General features: G+C 46.0%; 1 protein-coding gene across 1 annotated transcript in view; it reads left to right on the top strand.

Moving 5' to 3' along the window:
• Window positions 1–24623, top strand: part of LOC119977569 (interleukin-18 receptor accessory protein-like) — a 66217-nt gene extending 41594 nt beyond the window's left edge. Inside the window, exons 6-11 of the mRNA XM_038818659.1 lie at window positions 2078–2146; window positions 9513–9630; window positions 16908–17053; window positions 20553–20702; window positions 23182–23364; window positions 24245–24623. Coding sequence (XP_038674587.1) covers window positions 2078–2146; window positions 9513–9630; window positions 16908–17053; window positions 20553–20702; window positions 23182–23364; window positions 24245–24588 — 1010 coding nt within the window. The 3' untranslated portion in view covers window positions 24589–24623. The remainder of the gene's footprint in view (window positions 1–2077; window positions 2147–9512; window positions 9631–16907; window positions 17054–20552; window positions 20703–23181; window positions 23365–24244) is intronic.
• Window positions 24624–27407: the final 2784 nt, after the last annotated feature.

The following is a 27407-nucleotide window of genomic DNA, read 5'->3' as shown; positions in this document are numbered from 1 at the left end:
TTGTTTGTGATGACTGAATTAAATTGAACTAATTAACTTCGGCCCTGCTGGTTCTGTTACACTTTGCATGCATCAAACTGTGCAGATATACGGACCCTTTGTGCCAAATGTGCACATTAGTACATACACAGCACTCTATTCTCCCTCGACTTCAGCATCTGTAATTAAAAATTAATTTTTTCCCAAGCCCACACAAAGTCTGTATCCATGGCACAATGAAAGCAAAATGAATTCTTATCTCAGGAGGAATGCACTCATGTAGCCCTCAAACCTGCTCCCAAACGGGGGTAGACCTTGCAGAGAGTTCTTTCAGGAGGAACCTGGTGAACTGCAAATATTGGATTGCATGACCAATATCTCACACTCATAAATGAGAACCAGTACTTTAGCATCCTCATGTCTCGTATAAGTGTATGTTTATTCTTTTGAGGTAGATTGGATACTGGGATGTCAATAGCTAAGTTTCAAGGCATGAATCATCAGATGGTGGTACAGCTCACAACTCTCCCCACTTCGGGTAGTAATCTACCAAAATGGCGAGGGCCTTTCCAACTGTTGTACTGGAAATCTGGGAGAAATGGTCCTTAAATGTGCAGTTCCTGCATTTGCAATGACTGAGGCATCATGGCTTGAAACTAAACCACGTTGTCTGAGCCTTTCTGCCCTTCCACTGTTTCTAAACACACTGGACGGGATTCTCTATCGACTGCGCCAAAATCGGGAAAGGTGATTGGGCGGGGGATCGGTCGTGAGACCAAAATTGTAGCCGGCGCTGGGATCCTGCCAGAATGCCATGCTCCGGTACCTCGACAGTGGGGTCACTGTGTTCTACTCTGCACATACAGTAAACACCGTCCGCACATCATTAGCAGGTCTGACCCTGTATTCTCCGGGGTCTCCACGATGCTCCACCTCCACCAGGAGGAATTACCGATGGCGTGTTTTATATGTGGTTTCAAAAATCGGATAATAGGTGGCCGATGAGGGGGAGAGAGGAGATAGGATATGCAGAGGCTCGACCATGGACTGCTGATCCTGCCACTGTCGGGTGTCTGGGTGGCATGGTCATGATGACAGGGTCAGTGCCAAGGTGCCCAAGTGCCAGGTTGCCCAAACCATGGGTCAGGCTTGTGGGGGCCTTGCCCATAAGAGGTAGGGGAAGGGGAGGGGCTTGAGGACCACAGAAGAGGTAAGTTGGGTGGAGTTGGAGGAGTCCAGAGGCCACGATGGCCATTGAGGGAGGTCATAACTTTGGGGTTGCCTTTAAAAACAGTGCTCCGATCCGCGAGCAATGACTTAAAGAGTGGCTTTGACGCGGAGTTCTTCGCTGAGGCCAAAAAACAGCAAATTGTTTTGAATAGCAGGGTCTTTCTCGGCACTGCAGACGCTGAGAAACACTGTCCTCCTCACAGTTTACAATACTTTGTAGTTTTGTGTCATCCACAAGCTGTAACATTGTCCCCTGCACACCTGTAGCTAGATTATTTATATATATATCAGGGATCAGTTTATCACAAAGGAAGAAGGGTACTGAAAAGAGGTAAATCTAAAAATGCATTATTTTCTGCAAGCAGCCGAAAAATATCTTTCAAAACATGGTTCCCCTTAAAGCTTTCCACCGCATTTGAGAGTTGCCCATTCTTCTGCTCACGCAGTTCAAATCCTTATCAAATAGATTGTTTACTTGTATTTTTAAAATGTGACTTTGCAGCATGCGTGCTGAACTTTAGGACAGGGACCTTTATCTTTTACTTATATTAATTTGTGCGAAAGCCTAGAGAAATTGCAATCATGGGCTCTGGAGAGCTTTCAATAGCTTGAAAGGTAAATCTTAGAAAATCAGAAACAAATGTTCCAGCTTAGCAGGACTAAAAGTGACATATTGGAAAGAATCTCAACACTGACTATTTCCATCCGTTTTGATTTCTGGTATTTGGCATTTCATTTAGCACTGTTCTGATAAAATAACCTTCAGCATCTCCAATTGTAACGAAAGGTGTAAAACGTATGAACACTAAACAACATGTTGAACCATGACATGTGACCATTTTCCAATGCAAACCTGTTTTTTTTTCAGTTGAGGACACAAAGAAATCTCCAACTGTTATTGTCCCTTATGGAGTGAAAACAATTGAAGCAGAGCTTGGTAAGTCGGAACAAATTTGCATCTGTATGGAAATAAATGTAATTAAATTCTGCAATCTGACATTGCCAATGTGGAGTGCTTCTCACATAGAGCACATCTCGTAGAACCAGTGAGTGCCCAGGATTTCCTGAACTGGCCTCCCAATGACACACTGCCAATGACAGATCACAGATTTCCCCTGATATATTTCAATACCAAGAGATTATAGAACAGTACAGCACAGAACAGGCCCTTCGGCCCTCAATGTTGTGCCGAGCCATGATCACCCTACTCAAACCCACGTATCCACCCTATACCCGTAACCCAACAACCCCCCCCTTAACCTTACTTTTATTAGGACACTACGGGCAATTTAGCATGGCCAATCCACCTAACCTGCACATCTTTGGACTGTGGGAGGAAACCGGAGCACCCGGAGAAAACCCACGCACACAGGGGGAGGACGTGCAGACTCCACACAGACAGTGACCCAGCCGGGAATCGAACCTGGGACCCTGGAGCTGTGAAGCATTTATGCTAACCACCATGCTACCCTGCTGCCCCTATTGTGGGCTGATTGCTGAACATTGTGGTCCCAAGTTTCCACAGTGGTGCAAATAATGTAGAGTCTGATTGGTACAGTTCAATGGTCTGATCTCGGTCAATGGCTGTAAGCATCAAATTCATGACTCTTATTTTCAAACTAGCAATTTTTAGCCAATGCAAGAATGAGGCTTTATCACTGATATGTGCAAGCTTCCTTTAAATGAATGATTATTCAAATGTTGTCCCTCTCTGGAATTCCCCTGCAGATGAGCGACCTTCCAAGTTGTTGCTCAGCCATTTCATTTGGGGCCTTTCAGGATGCTGAAAGCTTTTATAGAACATAGAACAGTACAGCACAGAACAGACCCTTCGGCCCTCGATGTTGTGCCGAGCAATGATCACCCTACTCAAACCCACGTATCCACCCTATACCCGTAACCCAACCCCCCCCCCCCCCCCCCCCCCTTAACCTTACTTTTTAGGACACTACGGGCAATTTAGCATGGCCAATCCACCTAACCCGCACATCTTTGGATTGTGGGAGGAAACCGGAGCACCCGGAGGAAACCCACGCACACACGGGGAGGACGTGCAGACTCCGCACAGACAGTGACCCAGCCGGGAACCGAACCTGGGACCCTGTTTTCTGTTGATACATATTATAGCTGATGGAGAGCTAATATTAACTTGACAGTGTCGCTGTCTTTGGCCCAATGCAATATTTTAGCAAACTTCCCTGGTCTTTCCCACTGGCGGGATCTTCTGGTCCTGCCAACAGCGACTTCCCCACAGTGGGTTTCCCGACAGTGGAGAATACAGATCAGGCAAAGATCCGTGCATATTGGCAGGATTGGAAGACCCCGGCGGCAGCTAATGGCGGCTGCCTTCGCCACCAGAAAACACCCCGCGGGGTGTCGGAAGATCCCTTTGCTCTGGACTCTGATGTTTCCGGCTTTGTTTTGTTTTTGTTGGCCTTTGCTGTCCTTTAACATTTTTAGTTGCTGTGACCATTCAAAAGGCACTGAAAAGGTGTTGTGCATTGGTATTCTGAGTCCAAAGATGTGCAGGCTAGGTGAATTGGCCATGCTAATATTTCCCAAAAGGTTAAGTGGGGTTACGGGGATAGGGGTGGGAGATTGGGCCTAGGTAAGGGGCTCCATTGGAGCAAGTGCAGTGCAGACTCGATGGGCTGAATGGCCTCCTTCTGCACTGTAGGGATTCTATGATTCGATAGGTTCTGAAAGTGTGCGATACTTTAAATAAGGAAGAGATTTTGAGGAGTTAACAAATGCTACACTTGTATTAAGCAAATGATAGGTTTTTGCAAGCAGCAACAGTATCCCTTGAACAGACATCACCAATTTGACAGGGTATTAAAAAGAGAGTGCTAGAAATATTCAGCAGGTCTGGCTGCATCTACGGAGAGAGAAACAGGATTGATGTTTTGAGTTGAAAATGACTCATCAAAGAAAATACCCCTGGAGTCCCTTGTCGATCAAAAACTTGTCTAACTCAGCCATGAACCCAGCCTCCACTGCTCTCTGGGGAAGAAAATTCAACACACTAACAACCATCTGAGAGAAGAAATTCCTCCTCATCTCAGTCTTAAATTGAGCCCCCATCTTTTAAAAGTGTGCCCTCCAGTTCTAGACTTTCCCCACAAAGGAGAACATCTCATCGTTGGCCCTGTCAAGATCCTCAGAATCATATATGTTTCAAGAAGGTCACCTCTCATTTTTCTAAACTCCGAGGATAATAGGTCCAACCTGCCCAACCTTTCCTCATAAAACAACCCCATCATCCCAGAAATTAGCCAAGTGAATCTTTTCTGAACTGCTTCCAAAGCTAGTATATTCCACATTGAGCCAAGAGACCCAAACTGTCCATGGTACTTTAGGTGTGGTCTCACCAATCCCCTGTGCAATTAGAGCCAGAAAGCTTTGAGGACAAAACTAATTTAGAAAGCTTGGAAGAGTACTCTGCGGAGGATGTGCTAATTCCCAATTTAGTATCTGCTATATTTCACAAGAAATGTGTGCACTAGTTCCCTTTTCTTTTCCTCCAAATATCATTAAACCTCTTCGTCATCTGCAGCAGGGTGCAAGAGACCTGGATGATTTCCTAGGCTCAATCAACATTATTCCTCAATGCAGCCTGCATTTATACTTTTACTCTGATTCTGAGGCTAAATGTTGACACTGTCGTAAACGCCGTTGCATTTCTCGACAACGTCGACATGGCCTCAAGAACAGCAATTATGAGCCCCACAGGGGGCCAGCATAGCACCGGAGCGACCCACGCTGCTCCAGCTGCTGATCCCGGTGTAAGATGGGCGCCGCAGGTTTGTGCATGCGCAGTGGGGCGAGCGTCAATGTGTGCATGCGCCGTGCGACCAGCGCCAATTTGTGCATGCGCAGTGGCTCCCTTCTCCACGCCGGCCCCGAATCGACATTGCGTAGGGCTACAGGGGCCGGCGCGGAACGAAAGAGGCCCCCAGCCCGAGAGACCGGCCCGCCGATTATGGGCCAGGACACAGCTGAGGCCCCCCCCGGGTCGGATGCCATTCCACCAGGCCGCCCCAGATGTATCTACACCGAGGTCCCACGGGAAAGAACAGGTGTGGACGGCGCAACCGGGACTCGGCTCTTTTAGCGTGGCCGCTCGGCCCATCCCGGGCGGAGAATCATCGGGGGGGGGGCATCGGGGGTCGGGGGGGTCATCGGGAGAATCATCGTAGAGCGTCCCCCAAACGGTGCTGCACCGACTGTGTCGGCGCCAATTCTCCACTCTCCGGAGAATCGGTGGACCGGCATCGGGGTGGCATGGCACGATTCATGCCAGTCCCGGCGATTCTCCGGCCAGCCTCCAGGGTGAGAGAATCCCACCCATAAAGTCTCAGATTGTGACACACACCCTGCAACAGGATGTTTAACAATTCAGCATTAAAGGGAGTAACCAAAGAGCCATTTTAATATAAGACCCTGCTCCCATGACCACATGTCTGTCCTTGGCCTGCTGCAATACTCCAGTGAAACTCAACGCAAACTGGAGGAACAACATCGCATCTTCTGGTTAGGCACACTGCAGCCTTCTGAAACATCGAATTCAACAACTTCAGATGATTAGCTCTACCCTACCTCGACCCATTTGTTTTCATCCCATTCCATTTTAACTGTCTTTTAGCATTTCTTTCTTGAATTTCTTTATATATATTTACCCCCCCCCATCTTATCCATCTTTCCTTGCCCTTTCTCCCTTGACTTCCCCCTTCCCCTCCCCCACATCTACATCTGTCACAATTTACACTCTGATGTGAGTTTCTCTGCTGTTTGTCCTTTCACACCTTTTGTTCTCTCTGGGGACTGCCATTAGCACTCTTTCCCCTTGGTTTTAAAGTTTTAAAGTGCTGGTGGACAAGGATAAGGGAGGTCCTAGGGTGAATGTGCTAAATTGAGGGATGGCTAATTATAACAATATTGGGCGGGCATGAAGAACCTAGATTGGGAGCGGATGTTTGAGGGTAAATCAACATCTGACATGTGGGAGGCTTTCAAATGTCAGTTGAAAGGAATTCAGGACCGGCATGTTCCTGTGCGGAAGAAGGATAAATACGGCACATTTCAGGAACCTTGGATAACGAAAGATATTGTAGGCCTCGTCAAAAAGAAAAAGGAGGGGCAGCACGGTGGTGCAGTGGGAGCACTGCAGCCTCACGGCGCCGAGGTCCCAGGTTCGAATCTGGCTCTGGGTCACTGTCCATGTGGATTTTTCACATTCTCCCCGTGTTTGCGTGGGTTTCTCCCCCACAACACAAAAAGATGTGCAGATTAGGTGGATTGGCCACACTAAATTGCCCCTTAATTGGAAAAAATGAATTGGGTACTCTAAATTTAGAAAAAAAATAGAAAGAAAAAGGAGGCATTTGTCAGGACTAGAAGGCTGGGAACAGATGAAGCCTGTGTGGAATATAAGAAAAGTAGGAAGGAACTTAAGCAAGGAGTCAGGAGGGCTAAAAGGGTCACGAAAAGTCATTGGCAAATTGGGTTAAGGAAAGTCCCAAGGCTTTTTACATGTACATAGAATGCAAGAGGGTAGCCAGGGAAAGTGTTGGCCCACTGAAGGACAGGCAAGAGAACCTGTGTGTGGAGCCAGAGGAAATGGGCGAGGTACAAAATGAATACTTTGCAATAGTATTTACCAAAGAGAAGGAATTGGTGGATGTTGAGTCTGGAGAAGGGTGTGTAGATAGCCTGGGTCACATTGAGATCCAAAAAGACGAGGTGTTGGGTGTCTTAAAAAATATTAAGGTGGATAAGTCCCCAGGGCCTGATGGGATCTACCTCAGAATACGGAAGGAGGCAAGAGAGGAAATTGCTGAGGCCTTGACAGAAATCTTTGGATCCTCATTGTCTTCAGGTGATGTCCCGGAGGACTGGATACTAGCCAATGTTGTTCTTTTGTTTAAGAAGGATAGCAAGAACAATAGAGGGAACTACAGGCCGGTGAGCCTTACGTCAGTGGTAGGGAAATTACTGGAGAGAATTCTTCGAGACAGGATCTACTCCCATTTGGAAGAAAAGGGTTGTATTAGCGAGAGACCGCACGGTTTTGTGAAGGGGACGTCATGTCTCACTAACTTGATAGTTTTTCGAGGCGGTCACAAAGATGATTGATGCAGGTAGGGCAGTGGATGTTGTCTATATGGACTTCAGTAAGGCCTTTGACGAGGTCCCTCGTGGCAGACTGGTACAAAAGGTGAAGTCACATGGGATCAGGGGTGAGCTGGCAAGCTGGATACAGAACTGGCTAGGTCATAGATGGCAGAGAGTAGCAATGGAAGGGTGCTTTTCTGATTGGAGGGCTGTGACTAGTGGTGTTCTGCAGTGATCAGTGCTGGGACCTTTGCTGTTCGCAGCACATACAAATGATTTGGAGGAAAATGTAACTGGTCTGATTAGTAAGTTTGCAGACGACACAAAGGTTGGTGGAATTGCGGATAGCAATGAGGACTGTCAGAGGATACAGCAGGATTTAGATCGTTTGGAGACTTGGGCGGAGAGATGGCAGATGGAGTTTAATCTGGACAAATGTGAGGTAATGCAATTTGCAAGGTCTAATGCAGGTGGGGAATATACAGTGAATGGTAAAATCCTCAAGAGTATTGACAGTCAATACTAGGTGTGCAGGTCCACAGGTCACTGAAGGGGCAACACAGGTGGAGAAGATAGTCAAGAAGGCATACGGCATGCTTGCCTTCATTGGCCGGGGCATTGAGTATAAGAATTGGCAAGTCATGTTGCAGCTGTATAGAACCTTAGTTAGGCCACACTTAGAGTATAGTGTTCAATTCTGGTTGCCACACTACCAGAAGGATGTGGAGGCTTTAGAGAGGGTGCACAAGAGATTTACCAGAATGATGCCTGTTAGGGAGGGCATTAGCTATGAGGAGTGGTTGAATAAACTCGGTTTGTTCTTACTTGAACGACGGAGGTTGAGGGGCTGCCTGATAGAGGTCTACAAAATTATGAGGGGCATAGACAGAGTGGATAGTCAGAGGCTTTTTCCCAGGGTAGATGGGTCAATTACTAGGGGGCATACGTTTGAGGTGCGAGGGGCAAGGTGCAGAGGAGATGTACGAGGCAAGTTTTTACACAGAAGGTAGTGAGTGCCTGGAACTCGCTACCGGAGGAGGTGGTGGAAGCGGGGATGATAGTGACATTTAAGGGCCATTTTGGCAAATACATGAATAGAACGGGTGTAGAGGGATACGGACCCTGGAAGTGTAGAAGATTTTAGTTCAGATGGGCAGCATGGTTGGCACAGGCTTGGAGGACCGAAGGGCCTGTTCCTGTGCTGTACTTTTATTTATTCTTTGTTTGTTTCTATGGCTGTTAGCACCCCGTTTCCCTGGGTTTCTGTGGCTATGACTCATCTTTCATTCTCAGTCCACAATATAAATATTTCCTACTTTCTCAATTTTAGCTTTGACAAAGGGTCATCTGGACTCAAAACGTTCGCTCTTTTCTCTCCCTACAGATGCTGCCAGACCTGCTGAGATTTTCCAGCATTTCCTCTCTGGTTTCAGATTCCCGCATCCGCAGTAATTTGCTTTCATAAAGGGAGTAACATGGTGCCCTCACCAGTTTTTCTTGTTGTGGCTGGAGGTAGCCCTTTGAGAGCTGTCTCCTTGTCAAATGTTGCAACGGACGGCACGGTGGCGCAGTGGCTAGCACTGCTGCTTCACGGCACCAAGGATCCGGGTTTGATCCCTGCCCCAGGTCACTATCCATAAGACCATAAGACCATAAGACATAGGAGTGGAAGTAAGGCCATTCGGCCCATCGAGTCCACTCCACCATTCAATCATGGCTAATTTCAACTCCATTTACCCGCTCTCTCCCCATAGCCCTTAATTCCTCGAGAAATCAAGAATTTAAAGGTTTATCCATGTGGAGTTTGCACATTCTCCCCATGACTGCATGGGTTCCACCCCCACAACCCAAAGATGTGTAGGTTGGTGGATTGGCCACGCTAAATTGCCCTTCAATTGGGGAAAAAAAGAATTTGGTAAGTTACATTTTAAAAAGAACAAAAAACAAAATGTTGTTTCCCGCAGCCAAGTATGCTACAGGCCAACCTCGTTTGGCAAGTTTTCACTGTGTATATAGTTGAGAGCAAGGTTCCTCATTGAGTAAAGGAGGCAGTCTTCCCCGCTGCATTGCATGTAGGGGCAAGTCCGTGAGGCAGTTCAACACTGATTGAAGAAATCAAGGTGGCTGGAGTCAATTTTGTATTTTTCGCCACGTGCATCATTTCTAACAATTTATGCATTTCCCTTTAGGACAACCTGTACAGTTAACGTGCAAAGTTTATTTTGGTTACGAAAGAAAATTTGACCCTGTAATCAAATGGTTAATAAATGGCAAAGAAGATATGAGACTCCAGCACGATGAAGTTCAGTAAGTATTGGCCACTGAGTCTCATGGTGTATCTTTTGATCATTTGTATCATAAGCTAATCGGTCAAAAACTGCTAAGAGAATTAATCTTCGCTCCTTCCATTCAATTTAGCTCTGTAAAATCCAGAAACGTTTGAAGAAACATTTGAGAAAGCCCGATGAAGTGTGAGGAAATTGAACCATGCAGTTAACCCATGCCCATTCCTTGTGATGCAGGCAGCTTGCAAACCTCGTGCTGCCTTCTCATTGTAAGACAGTAGCCCAGCATGAAATATGTTTTTCAGTGCCTGCATACAAGACCAATGGGCCCAAATTCGTGCGAAGTTAGCAGCACTTAAAACTAGCAGCACTACTGAAAGCTAGTCTGGACCTCAGATGTGCATTTAAGGTTAAGCGGGTGTTGCAAGTGGCTGGGGAAGAGTTTATGAGTAATGCAACAACAGCCCAAATGGTGTAACCAGGGCAGAGCACACACACCACAGCTCACTGATGCAATACTGGAAGTCTTGATGCAGAAGGCAAACAGGAAGATAGAGCTCTTTTGCCCACTTGATGGCTCTCCATTCAAACTCTGAAAAGACAGCAGGAGCAGATAACCATTGCTGCCAAAAACAGCAGTCAATCGCTGAGCACATGTGGTTGGAAGATGTTCCTTCAATTGCCATGTCCTTATTAATGAAGTGTTAACCTCATAGACTGCTACGTTCACCAGTTCACCCTTCATTCACACAACAATCTGTATAATTTAATGACTCACACCGCACATTCATTGTCTCAGCACACTATGTTGCAAGTTTCATACCTAAATCTCACAGTTTACATACTGCCAGATATTCAATCATGAAATGTATATCACCTTAACACCTTGCAGCACACTCGCTGACAAAACTCCCACTCTCTTGCAACACAAGGTTTTACAAAATCAGAGGCAACAACACTTAACCAATGGAGGACAAACGTGTCTGCTTGTTCTTATTTGTCGTGGAGATAGTGATCACCATCATTCGAGCAGCAAAATTGAGTTTATAGCTAATCACCTTGTCACAATCGACTCCCCCCCCCCCCCCCCCGCCCCCCCACTTTGCACAGTGATGTGTGATATGAAAACTGCAGATGGTGTAACCATACACCCTTCCCTCATCCCAACCCAATTATTGTGCCTTTTCCCTTTAGATGCCCAAGCATTGCTGGTGAACTCGTGAAGTGATGCATGAGGAGCAAGAGACTAATGATGAAGAAACATTGTCATTTGATCCCACACTTGCAACCACCAGCTCAGATATCATCATTTCACAAACTTTACAGGGTAGCATAGAGGCAGAATCTGCACATGGTGGGTGCAATGTAATGGAAAAGTTTCAAAGTGTGCTAACGAAAAGGAATTGCCACAAGCTTCCAGACGCTCAACCGGACGAGGCCGTCACCAGTTACAAACACTAATTGGTTCCCTTAACGAGACTCCATGGGCTTCAGCCTGCGGATGATGGTCCCGCAGTGGAGATGACCCGCAGTGGAGAGCATGGTGCAGGATGTCAGAAGCATGAGTGGAGGTGTCCAAGGCATGACTCAGTCAGTGATGGCCATGACTGAGCGCCTTGAATGTATGTCACAGTCACTGGGGGATATGTCCCAATCCCACATGGATCTTCTTGAGGCACTGCAGAGCAGGCCCCAGTCACTGGGAACATTGCTGAAGGCAATACCATGCTGCAGACATTGGGCAGCTGCCAGCGCTGGCAAAGCCAGATGATGGAGAGCCAGTCATGGCTTGATCCAGCTGCCCTCCATCCGAAGGTGAGCCCAAGAGCCCTATGGCCACCGACCAGGAGGATGGGCGCTGAATGCCAACCAGAGCCACCCTACCGAGTGGTGACAGTAGCCACCAGCTCCCGTGTTCCACACCTCTGACACTGCGTCTCAGAGTCAGTCCCGGAGACAGGATGGCACAGCAGGGCATATGCCGTTGGCAAGTAAGATGTGGCCCTCCGGCCCCAGGGCCCCCAGGCAAGACCAACCAGGGACATCGAAAGCCACGCGATGTGGTAGGCAGCAGGCTGCCTCTGCCTCTGAAGTGCATCCTGGGGACACAACTAGATGCAACGATGGGGCATGGAAAGCAAAGCAAGTCGAGGATCACTGAGAGGGCACTGGGGGGGAAAGGGAGGGAGGTGGAGAGGGAGGGTGGAGGTGGTGAGATGATGTACGAGGTCATGTCCTATGTGAAGCGGGTAAGGATGAGGTCCTCCCTGGCCCTCCGGGCTACTGCCTGTCCTCCAGCTGGGCTCAGCCCTCGGGGCTGGTTTAGCACACTGGGCTAAATCGCTGGCTTTGAAAGCAGACCAAGGTAGGCCAGCAGCGTGGTTCAATTACCGTACCAGCCTCCCCGAACAGGCACCGGAATGTGGCGACTAGGGGCTTTTCACAGTAACTTCATTTGAAGCCGACTTGTGACAATAAGTGATTTTCGTTTCATTTCATTTCCTCCAGCTGGTCTTGCAGGTCCTCCCTGGGCTCATCCTCCGGCCCCTCCTAGTCTGGCACCTCCTCAGAACTGGCCATATGTCTTCCCCGCCACCTCCAGCATGTCGGCTCGCTGCTATGCCTGGTTGTGGAGGGCATCGGAACCGCTCAATGACAGATCATGTGGCTGCATTGACCTTTATTGTATCGGGTCTCACCATCGGTCACCGGACTCCGTAAGGGCATCATTAGCCACATCCTGAGCGGGTACCCCTTATCATCCATCTCGTGTAATATTTGTCAGGAATTGGAGAGGGTGAGAGACTGGCGACCAGCGGTGTCTTCCACCCCGGGACCGTCCATTCCCCCATTTCTCCCATCCCCCCCCCCCCCCCCACATCCCCTGCCAACTAACTTACCCTGCCCATGCACAGCCGGCCGCAGCGAGAACCCCTGGTCATCGGACCCTGTATCCCAGACACCCGCGCTTAACGTCACTTGGATCGGGTGCTGGTCTCATCACCGGTGCTCACACCCACCTTCTGGTTGCGGAGTTGTATTGTCCCGGTGCTGGGGCCCAGCTCTGGGTGTTCGGACATTGGCGGCTGCATCCATGATATTGCTTCCTGCAGTATTCAGGCACAGTGTCCAGGCATCAGGGTCTGATTGGGATGCTGGGCAATGACTCCCACATGTTACATGGCATGCCTACCCCCGGGAATCTCCTTGGGAGGTGTGAAGTGCTCATTTAGCAACAACTGCCCACTCCCTATTAGCAACAGCTTTCAGCCGTGCGGTCAGAGGTCAATGGGAGTTATGGGTGGTCGGGACATAAAGGCAGAGGCTGCTGTAACGGGTTCACATGATCTAGGCGGTGGCACAGCGGACCAGCACTGCTGAGACGCCCCCAACCCCCCCAATTCAGGGACCCTCCCCCCACCCTGCCAGCCACGGTCACGATGGCGACACAGCCCAACTGAGGTTGCCCCCCCCTCCCCCCCCCCGGGAGCTCCCCCAATCTCCCAAATACCAGGGCAGCAACCCCAGTTCTCCCGGTCTCATTACCTGGGAGCGAAGATGGCTGTTAACCCTCTTGGATCACTGCAGCAGCCATTCCACCAGCTTCACGTTTTTAAAAAGGCTATATAATCATCACCCACGTAACAACTTGCTGGGGAGGCCATTAGATCGCAGGAGGCCATTAGATAGGGGGTCTTTCTTATAATTGTATGGAGATTGGCCTAAAGTGGTGATTATTTTCTTTAATATAAATATAGAGCAACCCAATTCATTTTTTCCAATTAAGGGGCAATTTAGCGTGGACAATCCACCTACCCTGCACATCTTTGTGTTGTGGGGGCAAAACACATGTAAACACAGGGAACATGTGCAAACTCCACACGGACAGTGATCAAGGGTCAGGATCAAATCTGGGATCTCGGTGCTGTGAGACTGCATTGCTAACCATTGTGCCACCGTGCTGCCCTAAGTGGTGATTATTTGTTTCTTGCTATGCCATGGCAGGATCCTGATTTCGCAAAGGGGAGCGGGCCGGTTAGATCAAAAACTGCTCAACACCCGGTGGGGCCCTTGATTTTGTCCTCTCCAGTGTTCTAACGGCCGATTCGTGCTCTCGCCCAAGCGCAACGCAGCCATTAAATCTCGCCCAGTATGTCACTGGGCATGAGTGGCTGGCAGCCAAGACAGCAGGGAAGGATAGAGTGTATGCAGCTACTCATAGGGTGCGATCACACAAGAGTTCTTCTGCAGAGGATTAGGGTTGAGACTTTGATTAGGCAGTGTAGAGAAGGCGGCTGATGGGCGTACACAATGAAATGTTTTGCACATTGAGAAGCCAGCCAGAAAGCCCCCAATCACTATGAAGAAGCATGAAAGACTCTGGGACCAATTTGGTTCAAGGATTTGCAAAGAGCTTGGACCCCATTTTTTCCAATGTGTAAGTGGTAACCAACTCCATGAGAGCACATGTGGACCCCATCATGATGCACAGTGTGGGGCTGTTTGGGGATTTTGAGTGGTGCTCAGTGAAACCTTAGTTGACTGAGGCAATCACAGTTTAACCCGCCTTCCTCCAGCTCCTAAGCTCTCATTGTTTACCTGGTGACGACAGCTGTCCTCTCATGATGCTCAAATTCTGATAAAAAAACAGCAGTTCATTATAATTTGGGACACTCACTCTGGTGAATGCTGCAGGGCTCCTCCAGACTGGCCCAGGCAATGGAGCTTTTGCTTCAGCACCTCAATGGTCTGCACAGTGATGTATTATGAGGCAGTGTGGCTGCATTGCACTTATGGTGGCCACATGTGGTTGGGTCATGCAGCAGAGTCACGATCCAGGTAGTCAATGAGAAGCCCATGCTACCTTGGAGCCACCCTCTTGTTTGATATGGTGGGTGGAAGACTGAGGGACCAACAGGCTGACCCAAAGTAAATATTTTATATTTGCTATAGGGTAGCTTGATGTGCTGAGCTTGGTCGCACATGGTAAGAGAAATACTCTTAGATGACCCTGGGTAGATGGGCCTCCTGTTGTGGTCTCTCCTGTCTCTGCACCTCCCTCTGTGGGCAGCTCATCCTGCTCTGTAATGCTTCTGCTCTATTTGTCTCTCATTCTGCAGGGCAAGGTGGATTTATCTTCCAGTACCATCACTCAGGGGACTTTGGTGACCATGAACATACATGTGTTGGCCTGTAGTTATCCTGGGCAAGGGACTGCAGAGGTTTGCTATTGCCGACTGTAGGTTCTAGCTAACCAGGAGACTCTCACTCTCTCTGCCTGCCGTGGAAAGATTTGCAGGCTGATAATCAACCTGTTTGGCTATGCCATGAACGCAGGATAGAAACTACATCATCCATAACTACAATTAGGTAGTTAACCTGAAATCTAAACCACAAACTTCTCCAAATGTAGCATTATCCACTGTCAACTTGATCAATTTTGAGCAAATCTGCAAACCACGAAGAATTTGTAAAATCTAAGACAGAATCGTAGAAATTAAATCAGCAACCACCCCAAGATTGATTGGTGTTTAGTATCGCTGTTTGTGGTGGTGTTAGTGGGGGCAGGGGGTGTTTCCTGTTGCTGAACCCATGTTCATCTATGTGTGTTGGACAGATAATGTAGCTGGACTAAAAGGTTGAACATGGCAGCTCTGGCATCACACTAGCGGTACGTGCTGATCTACCTAATCTGCATACCTCCAATGCACACTGGTAATGCCCATGCTGCCGACCTCCCCGAAATTATGTCCTTAGTGGGCTGCAATGCAAATCTGCATGCAAAGCATTTAACCAAAAAAAGTACCGCAGTGCTGAAACCATGGGCGCTATGGTGCCAAATGTTGCTATCCTCATCTTTTACGTTACCGAAAATGAATACATTTGTCACCTGACCCACTGATAAGACAAGCTTGTCACAAAAATATAACACCAATTCTTAAAAATGTCAACAGATGAGCGTATCTCTCCTGATAATATTCGACTACGGTCCACCCATCTGTTTTGAATAGATAGTCAATTGTGACAAGCTTTTTAAAAATAAATTTAGAGTACCCAATTATTTTTTTCCAATTAAAGAGCAGCTTAAAATGGCCATAGGTGGCATGGTGGCGCAGTGCTTAGCACTGCTGCCTCACGGCGCCGAGGACCCAGGTCGGTCTCAGCCCCAGGTCGATCTCAGCCCCGGGTCACTGTCTGTGTAGAGTTTGCACATTCTCCCCATGTCTGCGTGGATCTCACCCCAACAACCCAACGATGTACAGGGTAAATGTAGGGGAGAGGGGCGGGGAAGGGGAGAGGGGGAAGGGAGAGGGGAGAGGGGGGGAGGGGGAGGGGAGAGAGGGAGGGCAGGAGGGAGGGAGGGGGAGGGGCAGGAGGGGGGAAGGAGGGGGGCAGATAACTATATGCTGGCTTTACTGCTGGTGGTTTGTTTAAAGGAACTGTTTGGGGTTGAACTGTGACCCCTCTTGGGAGGGGACAATTGTTCTCTCTCTCACACCATGCTCCACATCGCTGTGTCACTTTCCGGTGGTCCTTGCTGCTCGTTTGGGCACCTTTCCTTTTCTTAATTTAGAGTACCCATTTTTTTGTTGTCCCTATTCAGGGGCAATTTATTTATTTATGTTCTTCATTCCTTAATGGGATGTAGGCATCACAGGCGAGGCCAGCATTTGTTGTCCATTCCCTAATTTCCCTTGAAAACTGAGTGGCATTTTCAGAATTAACAACATTGCTGTGGGTCTGGAGTCACATCTAAGCCAGATCAGGTAAGAATGGCAGGTTTCCTTCCATAAAGGACATCTCACTTCACAGTACTGCCTGACTGCAGAGAGCCATTCTCACTGCAGTCATCCTCCTCACCGTGTGAGGGTCTTCAGGTGTCATGTGGCTGGGAAACGCACTTTCTCAGAGTTCCCCACTCTGCCCAGGCAGCTTCGCTGTTCTGGGACGCCACGCAAGAGCCTCCCAGTCGCCCCCAGGTTTGACCCTATGGATTCACCTGCTTCCACTCACTATCCAGCTGCCACTCTGGAAGGGAAATTCCCCGTGTCTACCTGGGTTTCACCCCCACAATCCAAAGATGTGCAGGTTAGGTGGATTGGCCACGTTAAATTGCCCCTTCATTGGAAAAAAATAATTGAGTACTCTCAATTTTTAAAAAAGAATTTTCCGATTCTCACCAAATTTTCCGCCCAGGTCAGCATTCTCATTGACGTTTGATGCAGGCACAATTTCGCCCCCAGCATGTATCTGTTTTCCTTGAAGCAACTTAAACTCATTCTCATTTAACCTCTTCAGGGAGACAAAAACAATCGAAGGATTTACATTAATTCAGGATGCGCATCTGAGTAAAGTTACTGAGGAAGACTTTAGTACCAACTTCACATGTTTCTCCCAGAATTCCCAGGGCAATTCATCTGGTGAGCTCAGACTCAAAGAGAAAGGTAAGAAACTGACAGTGAACACTTGCAGTCTCAAGTGTTTCAGAATACTACAATATTAGAATTTGTTATAGTTTCAGAGAAATCCCTCAATTACTGAAATAAGACAAGACAAGGCAGAGATTAAGAACATATTTTACTTATTTTTTTCATAAATTTAGAGTACCCAATTCATTTTTTCCAATTAAGGGGCAATTTTAGCATGGCACATCTTTGGGCTGTGGGGGCGAAACCCACGCAAACACGGGGAGAATGTGCAAACTCCACATGGACAGTGAACCAGAGCCGGGATCGAACCTGGGACCTCGGCGCCATGAGTCAGAAGCACTAACCACTGCGCCACCGTGCAGCCCGCCAATCCACACATGCATGAAAAAGTACACACACTAACACACATACACAATTACACATACACTGAAACACACAGAACACATACACAAACACCCACACAAATACAATCACACACACATGTGCTTAAACACACACACACACTTACACACAACACACGCAACACATATACATGTTACACATACACAACACATACACAGTTACACACACAACATATTCACACACAATTACACACACATGCAGCCCATATACACACAATAACATACACATATACATGAACACATACACAAACAACACATACACACTCATACACACAATACACTCACGCAAACACAATTACATACACATACAACAGATACACACAATTACACACACACACTTAAACGAAGCACAACATATATAATTACCCATAATTTACCCTCTAATGTTAGTTTCTCTGCTGTTTGGCCTTTCACACCTTTTGTTCTCTCTGGGAACTGCCATTAGCACTCTTTTCCTTGGTTTCTGTGGCTATGACTCATCTTTCATTCTCACCCCACAGTATAAATATTTCCCACTTTTTATGTCTTTTAGCTTTGACAAAAGGTCATCTAGACTCAAAACATTAGCTCTTTTCGTGGCGGAGTTGCTCGCCCCGCCGATTCCTGCAGAATCCCGCTCCAGACTACAACTTCAGAATACGTCACCTTTCAAACGCTTTTACCCACGGCATATAACTATCAGGAATAAAATAGTTTTGTGTAAGTTTAAGCATATCAATGAAATTAGAGAAAATAACAGCCAGTCACAGTATTTCCTTAGTTTTCATTATACTCAAGGGCAGCACGGTGGCGCAGTGGTTAGTGCTGCTGCCTCATGGCGCGAAGTCCCAGGTTCATTCCCAGCTCTGGGTCACTGTCCGTGTGGAGTTTGAACATTCTCCCCGTGTTTTCATGGGCTTCATCCCCACAACCCAAAAAGATGTGCAGGCTAGGTGGATTGGACACACTAAATTGGCCCTTTATTGGAAAAAATTAATTGGGTACTCTAAAAATTTTTTTTCAAGTTTTCATTATACTCGGGATTTCCCAAGATTCTTATGTTGTCACCCTTTTCCTTCTGGAATATGCACTTGGAAAGAAAATCTGGGGAGATACACATCAATTCCTGCTGGAAGGTCATTAACCTGGTGAAAGATGTTCTTTGATCTGCCTGTATCTTGCTGGTCTTCTAATTGTTACAATACCGGCAGATTGTTTTCATTTGAAGAAAAATTGGAACACCCAGTGATCAACTGAAAGAGGTTATGACACAAGATCACACAGTTTAAAACAAATGAATTTACGATAGGAGAAACAAGTAAAGCAAACACCACTAAATAAACACTATTTTAGGTGAACACTTACACTTTACATTGAAAAGCAGAATAAAACACAATAACATATATGTTGGACTAAAATTCTCAACTGGACCTCCCCTTTTCTCTCAGAATGTCTTATCGCACGCTTGAAGGTTCCTTTACTTCTTTGGTCCAAACCAAAGTGCCGCCGCTTTTCTTTGGAGTACTCCTTATTCCTGATAGCCCTTTTGCATCTGGTCCATGTACTTTTCAGCTCTCAACAGACTTTCTTTCTCTGCCTGCTGAACGCAGGGGTTTCACCAACCAACTCGAGTGCTTTTAGCTCTGACCCCCAAAGAACATCTGGAAAAACCCATGGACAACTTCCCAGAATTCCAACCAAGGCGCCAAACTGAAATACTCATCTCTATGGCAAGAGAGGTTAGTTGAGATGCCAAGTCTCAAGCGGGGTGGCAGTGTCATGGTGCCCGGGTGCCAGGTTAAAAATGGCGCCCCGATCCATGAGTCATCCTCCTATACTGACGAGCTGAGCTCACCTGTGCAGGAAATGAGGTAAGTGCAGACTCAGCTGGGTGTTCCTTACTGAGGCCAAAGAAGCGGCAGAGTCCCGTTAGTTAGCGGGGTCATTTTCGGTAGCAGTCGTTCTCGTGCTGCAGGCGCCGAGAAACACCCCACTATATGTGCCCAAAATTGGGTTACATGTGTTAAAGTGTGGCCTCGGTGGAGAGAAACTCCCTGGGGCCAATGAAAACATCAAAGTGCCGTTTAATAGCGCGATGTTTCTCGGCGCTGCAGCCATCGATAACACCCCACTAAATGCTCCCAAAGCTGGGCAGCATGGCGATGCAGTGGCTATCACTGCTGCCTCACGGTGCCGAGGACCCGGTTCGATCCCGGCCCGGGTCACTGTCCGTGTGGAGTTTGCACATTCTCTCCATGTCTGTGTGGGTCTCACCCACACAACCCAAAGATGTGCAGGGTAGGTGGATTGGAGACACTAAATTGCCTCTTAATTGGAAAAAAAGAATTGGGTACTCTAAATTTATAAAAACAGAATGCGCCCAAAACCGGACATAGATTTTTATTCCGGTTACATCGCCCCCTTTGCCTTTATGCCTCTGTTAATTGACATTTAAACACACTTCTGGACAGCCTACCACATTCCAGCCTCTGTAAAATTAAGGTTATCCAAATCTTTGCTGTCTGTGTCTTAACTCGCAGAAAGACTGTTCCCTTATCGTCTCTGTTTTGTATTCAAATTGCTCCGTGACTTCGCCCAATACTATTTCTTTAAACTCCTTTGAAAAACAACCTTCCATATGTCTGCGCTTCCATTCTGGCCTCATGAACATCCTGGATTTTAATTGCTCCACCATTGGTGGCTGTGCCTTAGCTATCCGGTCCGAAGTTCTGGAATTTTCATCTCTACAACCCTCTACCTCATTTTCCCCCTTCAATATGTTCCTTAAAACATACAACTTTGACCAAACTTTGGGTCATTTAACCTTATATTTCCTTATGTGGATTACTGTCAAACTTTGCTTTATTTTGCTCCTGTGAGGCATTTTGAAACATTTTATTATGTTAAAGGCACTATAGAAATCTAAGTAATTGTTGGTGATTAATCACTTTGTATGAAGACAAACTCTGTCTTTGGTCCTGAATATAAATTTCATTAATCTGTTCAAAAACACTGAGGTATCATAGCAACTTGCATTCAGATGTAAATAATGAAAAAAAGGTTTGCAAAATGAAATTGAACTCCTATATGCCAAAACATAATAATATTCTTCCTTTCTCATATTAACCTTTCAGAATCCAACATCTTTCAAATAAAAGTGATAACCATATCTACATCACTAATATTTGTGACTATTGTTTGTGGATGTGTTGGAGTCTATAAATTTTGGATTGAAATTGTTCTTATTTACCGACACTACTTCTCTAAGGATGAAACCGTTGGAGGTAAGATAAATTCTAGGTTACAAAATATTGATGGAATGCCCACTTTTTAAATTGTAAATCATCCTGTTCGTAATTACTCCACAGATAGACAGTTTTATGGTCATTTAGGACCATTATATTGCAGCTCTGGCTGGAATTCTCCGACAGTTGCGATTCACTTTTCCCGCCGGCAGTACATCCCACCCATGCGTTTCCCGGTGACGCGGTTGGCTACAATCGGAAATCCCATTGAGAAATGGTAGGAAGACAGAATTCTGCCACCAGCGAATGACACGCTGCCAAGAAACATGTGACCAGGGGCCCGGAGAATCCCGCCCCTTGTTTTAATTTATTCCCGACAATTAATTGACAAAATGAGGACTGATTTTTTACTGGTGGGGGTGTATTAATTTCACCTCCCCCACCACCCACACCCCCCTTAACCCCAGTACAAAAGTCAGTCACAAGCATGAAATATCCCTCTAGATTTCTACATTTTTTCAAAAGAATTTGAGAATATTTGGAAAAAAGGGATATTTTTGAATAATTAATTTGCTATCTTTTGTACTTCAGTGTGCTAGTGATGTGCTACTTTGTAATTTCTGAAAGGTAATTACAAATCATTTGAAGAACATCCTTGTCATTTTAGAACATCTAGGTTTATTGTTTCCGTTTTAAATATTTACTGAACAACAAATAGGAAAATGACTTTAAACCTTGCCAAAGTAACCCTGGTAACCCAGGCAGGGATTGAGTATTGACAAAACAATCAGGAAAATTTGAAAAAAATTAAGGGATGCCTTTATAATTCACAGAAGATTGTTACCGTTAAGAAATTCTTCAACTGAGTGAGTGATGATTGTGCAGTGTCAGTAGTTAAAACACGGGCAGCATGGTGGTGCAGTGGGTTAGCCCTGATGCCTCACGGCGCTGAGGTCCCAGGTTCGATCCTGGCTCTGGGTCACTGTCCGTGTGGAGTTTGCACATTCTCTCCGTGTTTGTGTGGGTCTCGCCCCCACAACCCAAAGATGTGCGTGCTAGGTGGATTGGCCATGCTAAATTGCCTGGTAATTGGAAAAAAATAATTGGGTACTCTAAAAAAAAATTTTTAAGTAACTAAAACAATATTTAAATTTCCCCATTAACTCACACATGGATAAATTGGGATGCCTTACACCTAATGTTTAGAATGTAACCACTGGGATAGGAACAAAAAAAATCTTGGTTTGTGTTTGCATACCAATAGGATGAAATTGGACATGGCTCTGGCTGCAAAACAGGTGGAATCGTATTTGCCAAGCATTAACATACCTAATACTAAAGTGTAAGGGTTGCATTTTCCAGTCCCCATGTGACTGGCATGGGGCCAATGTAACAGGAGCTGAAAAATTGTTTACTTGCTGGTGTAAAATGATGGCGGGAACTTGCGACTCCTGCTTGTTATGATGGGTAGCACCTGAGGCTGGCGTGAAACCATTTTGTTATCTGTTCATGAGATGCGGATGAAAGCCTGGCCAGAATTGTTACCCCCACCATCCTATTTCCTGTCTTATCAGTGGGATGATGTGGAACAGGTTCGGACCAATGTGGCACGCACATCGGACTTACCTGCAAGACGGCCTGGGGCAGATTGGAAGGGAGAACAGAGGCCTCCATTGACAGTGGAGCCTCAAACAACACATGCAAGCAGTGGGTGGGTGGAGCATCTGCCACATGGATCTTCTGGAGTTTCCAGGAGTGGATCTTCTATCTTCTTTAATATTCTCCTTCAGCGGTGGTTACGTTTTTTTTTAATTTAGAGTACCCAATTCATTTTTTTTCCAATTGAGGGTCAGTTTAACTTGGCCAATTCACCTACCCTGCACATCTTTGGGTTGTGGGGGCGAAACCCATGCAAACACAGAGAATGTGCAAACTCCACACAGACAGTGACCCAGATCGAACCTGGGACCTCGGCGCCGTGAGGCAGCAGCACTAACCACCGCGTCACCGTGCTGCCTAGCGGTGGTGAAGTTGATGTCCAGGTACGTTTTAAATGTGCTGCCTGGATATGATGGCAAGGAATGAGCCATCCAGCCCCATCCGCCGCACAAAGCATTGAGAAACCCCCGACTGCATAATTAATTGCACCAGGATCACGCGATACAGCGCAAATTCCCACTGGCATCTGTGGCGGGAGACAATTCCCGTTCCCGTCCTGGCCAGAGGAATTTGTCCTGGAATGGAAATTTCCACCCAATGGAACTTAAGCTGAGCAGATTGTTTAACAGGCAGTAAAATGCCATGAGGCCTGTTGTTCACCCTCTGCTCATGTCCAATTTAATCTCTGATAGTTCTGAAATTACAAATGTGATTTTAAAAGTGATGTTATCCAAATGTACTCTTCTTTTGTTTGTAACAAAGAACTTTAGAATGTTTCCAAAATGGCTGAAAGGCAGTAAACTCTATTTTTGTTGCTATCTCTCGCACCACCACCTCCCCGCAAATTGCTCGTGACCAGATGGTAAAGAATTTGATGCCTTTGTTTCGTATGCAAATACTTCTTCCTTGGGGGAGGATGATGAAAGCAATAATCATATTATTACAGAGGAGATGTTTGCTCTGGAGCTCCTTCCATTCGTGTTAGAAAAGCAGTATGGATATAAACTGTGCCTTTTTGAGAGGGATGTACTGCCTGGAGGGGGTGAGTATTATTTGCATTTGTTCGGTTTGTTTTAATTCATACTGTATTTATTAGATACTGTGTATGTTGTTACGATTGTCACAGGAATGCCTCTTTATTTAAAAAAAATAAATTTAGAGTACCCAATTCTTTTTTTTCAATTAAGGGGCAATTTAGTGTGGACAATTCACCTACATTTTGGTTTGTGGGGGTGAGACCCAAGCAGACACAGGGAGAATATGCAAAATCCACAGGGACAGTGACCCATATAAAAAAGGTAGAGGACAGGAAAGATTGAATCGTACAAGGAATGATAGCGCAATGCAAAAGGAGATGCAAATAGGACGATTGGGAAACAGAAGATAAGCCCTGGGAAAGTGAACATGGCTACAGGAGCACTATGCTCAGCACCTGTTCCCTCAGCAAAGGTGGAATTGCAAAATATATGGTGAGAGCAACTTTCCAGTCCCCAATTTTAAACTATCATTTGAGTGTGAGTTTTATCAACTCACAAATGATATTGTGTTATCTATATCATTTATACCGTCTTGAAGTCACTATAGAACTGGCATTCACTGTGAACATGAATGAAATAAGATGGAAGAAAATTCCAAATGGGAGCACCTCCTTGATTCTTCAACCAAAATGTTCAGTGATAGAACTTAACTGTACAATTACTATTATTTGATATGCATAAACATAGTACAGAAAGTGGGAACATTGTGGAGACTAAACAACTTCCCATTTTAGTTGGCTTCACAAGAATTTAATTTTGGCTCCTGAAGTTAAAGGCTTAATAAAATAAGAATGTGGGTTTATTTATTCAGTGCCAGAAATTGTGATAATTCATCTACATTTCGACATATACATATTTATATGATTTTTCCTTCTCTTTGTGCAGTTTACACAGAAGATGTTATTTCAAGTATCAAAAGAAGTCGGAGAGTAATAATTGTCCTCAGCCCAAACTACATTGCACGGAATGGATCAAAGATTTTCGAACTGCAGACAGGAGTCAGCAGCATGCTTGGCAATTATAAAACCAAGGTGATTTTGATCAAATTCAGATCTCTGCCTGACATGATGGACCTTCCACAAAATGTAAGAAAGGCAATCGCGGTGCTACCAGAGATAATGTGGAAAGGAAACAAATCTTCGCCCCTATCCTCAAAATTCTGGAAGATGCTCAGATACCATATGCCAGTGAAGAAGAACGAGTGTGTGAGAAGTCAGAACTTCAGTTAAAAGCTGCAGTCACAGGGGCGGCACGGTGGCGCAGTGGTGAGCACTGCTGCCTCACAGCACTGAGGACCTGGGTTTGATCCCAGCCCGGGTCACTGTCATAGAACATAGAACAGTACAGCACAGAACAGGCCCTTCGGCCCTCGATGTTGTGCCGAGCATTGTCTGAAACCAAGATCAAGCTATCGCACTCCCTGTCATTCTGGTGTGCTCCATGTGCCTATCCAATCCATGTGGAGTTTGTTCATTCTCCCCATGTTTGAGTGGGTCGCACCCCCACAACCCAAAGGTGTGAAGGGTAGGTGGATTGGCACACTGAATTGCCCCTTAATTGGCAAAAAAATATAATTGGGCACTCTAAGTTTACTTTTAAAAATAACTAAATAAACGCTGCAACCTAAGGGACAAACTATCACCTTTCGGTAGCGTAACTAATGTACATCTGCTATTTTTCCATTTAACTGTAATCTGTAGAGTATATTACTGAATGCGTGTGGAAATCGCAAACTCAGTCCTGTTTTTATTGTATAAAATACTAAGATGCCAGCTGTGATTATGTTATGGTTATGATAATGTGGTAGTCATCTTATTGATATAATACTCCAGAGGTATGGACTAATGATTTGGAGACTTCAGTTCACATCTCACCATCAGAGCGGGGGAATTGAAATTCAGTTAATTAAATAAAAATCTGGCATGAAGAACTAATATCTGGAACCATGAAACTACTGGACTGCAGTAAAATCGAATGTCCTATAAGGAAGGAAATCAGTTGTCCTTATTTGGTCTGGTTTAGTTGTACCTCTAGATCCACAACAATTTGGTTCTTCCTTAACTGCTCTCTGAAGTGACCAAGCAAGTAGTTCATCTCCACCTTCTCAAATACAATTAGGGATGGACGATAAATGTTAGCCTTACCAGTGACAGTCCCCCCCCATCATGTGAATGAACTTTTGTTGCGCTGTTGTCTCTGAGTCAAAAGGTTGTGGGTTCAAGTTTCACTCCAAGTCTTGAGGACCAAACTCCAGCTAAGTTGACATTTCAGTGATGTACTGAGAGAGTTCTGCACCTTCGGACATGCAGCCTTTTGTCTGCTCTGTCAGATGTAACAAAAACATAGATCAAGTTATTCTCTTGTGTGACATAATAATGTGAATCACACAGCCTGAGGGGGTTCTATACAATTCCTCTCCCCCTCAGTTCACTATAGCAGAACGGTCTCAGACACTGATCTTCCTACCCCATTGCCACTCTGCGGCGGCTGACCAAGGTTTTAGTGCATCGTGCATCCCTCAGCATGTAGTCCTGGGCTTTGGATGATCTTAGCCTGCAACACTCAGTCGACGACAACTCTTTACATTGGAAACCCAACAAGCTTCGGGCAGGCCAAAGATCATCTTTCACAGAGTTGACGATCCTCCGGCAGTGAAGCACCTCAGAGCGCAACATGATCTATGGAGAAAACTTGAATATTATTGCACTTTGTGTGACGGCCATTTTGTTTGTAATGTTCTTTCAGCTATTTTACAAATAAATTATATTTTTGCAACAAAAAAATGTTGTATCTAAAACATTCCAGACACTATTCAGAGAAGAACAGGAGAGTTATTCCTGGTGCACTGGAGATTACCTGGTCCATTTCACATTGCTGTTTGTGGGAGCTTGCTGTGCACAATTAGTTAGAATATAATATATAATCTTTATTAGTGTCACAAGTAGGCTTACATTAACACTTCAATGAAGTAACCGTGAAAATCCCCTAGTCGCCACATTCCGGCGCCTGTTTGGGGACACAGAGGAAGATTTCAAAATATCCAATTCACCTAACAAGCACGTCTTTTGGGGCTTGTGGGAGGAACCTGGTGTAGCCACCTGGGTGGCCACGTCCCAATTTCAAAATGGACACTTGCAAAGAGTAAAGGGAAAATTGGACAGTCCTAAGGAAACAAGCAGGTGCAAGGTTTGCCTGTGGATTGGGGTTTGCAGCTCCCAGACAAAACCGATACTACAAGCCATTAGCATAGTAATGAGCTATCTCCGGGGACAAAAGAGAAACATTTAAGCAATCAGTACCAGGGCAGACTCCCCGGCACCAGTGGAGACTAAAACAAAGGCAGGCCGACGGTCACCTAGGACCCACCCAGTGATCAAGCAATGGCCCCTTTATTGGAAAGAATCAATACAAATGATTGGGACATGTTCCAATTAATTGGGGCCAAGTTCAGGGCCCGCCCAAAAGAGTGCGAAGCCCCTTTGGGGTATAAAGGAGTCCCCAAAGACAGATCGCTCTCTTCTTCTTCACCTTCACCTTGGCCTAGGCTCTCAGCGACGAGAGACCCGCCAAGCACCAGCCAAGTAAGCCTAAGGTCAACGTACACTACGAGATAGGCGCTCCTAGCTACTATTCTATACCAGTTCGATGCCAGCAGCCTCAGAATCGGACAACGGCCATTGTTCCTCTGACTGAGTGGGCACCCGAAGCTAGGTATAGGCTTTTAGTAGTAGTGATAGTTTAGTGAGTAGAGTTTGTGCATGAGTATAATTGACTGTGTGTGTAAATACATGTGCATTGATTTCAAACTTACTAACTGGTGTATCGAGTCTTTGATCAGTATTCGGCTTTGAACCTTGTGGCGGTATCAAAAAGATACCTGCCGACTCTTGAGCAAACGTAAGTAAAACAGAGCAAATTAAGGCGAGCATAACGAGCAACGCTGGAGCATCCGGAGGAAACCCACGCTGACACGGGGAGAACGTGCAGATTCCACACAGACAGTGACCCAAGCTGGCCAGGTCAATCCCAAATTGTTACAAACTCGAGT

This window comes from Scyliorhinus canicula, chromosome 14 (genome assembly GCF_902713615.1).
Source record: "Scyliorhinus canicula chromosome 14, sScyCan1.1, whole genome shotgun sequence".
Taxonomy (NCBI): domain Eukaryota; kingdom Metazoa; phylum Chordata; class Chondrichthyes; order Carcharhiniformes; family Scyliorhinidae; genus Scyliorhinus; species Scyliorhinus canicula.
The sequence above is the reverse complement of the archived record's forward strand: the minus strand, read 5'-3'. Positions and strand labels throughout refer to the sequence as shown.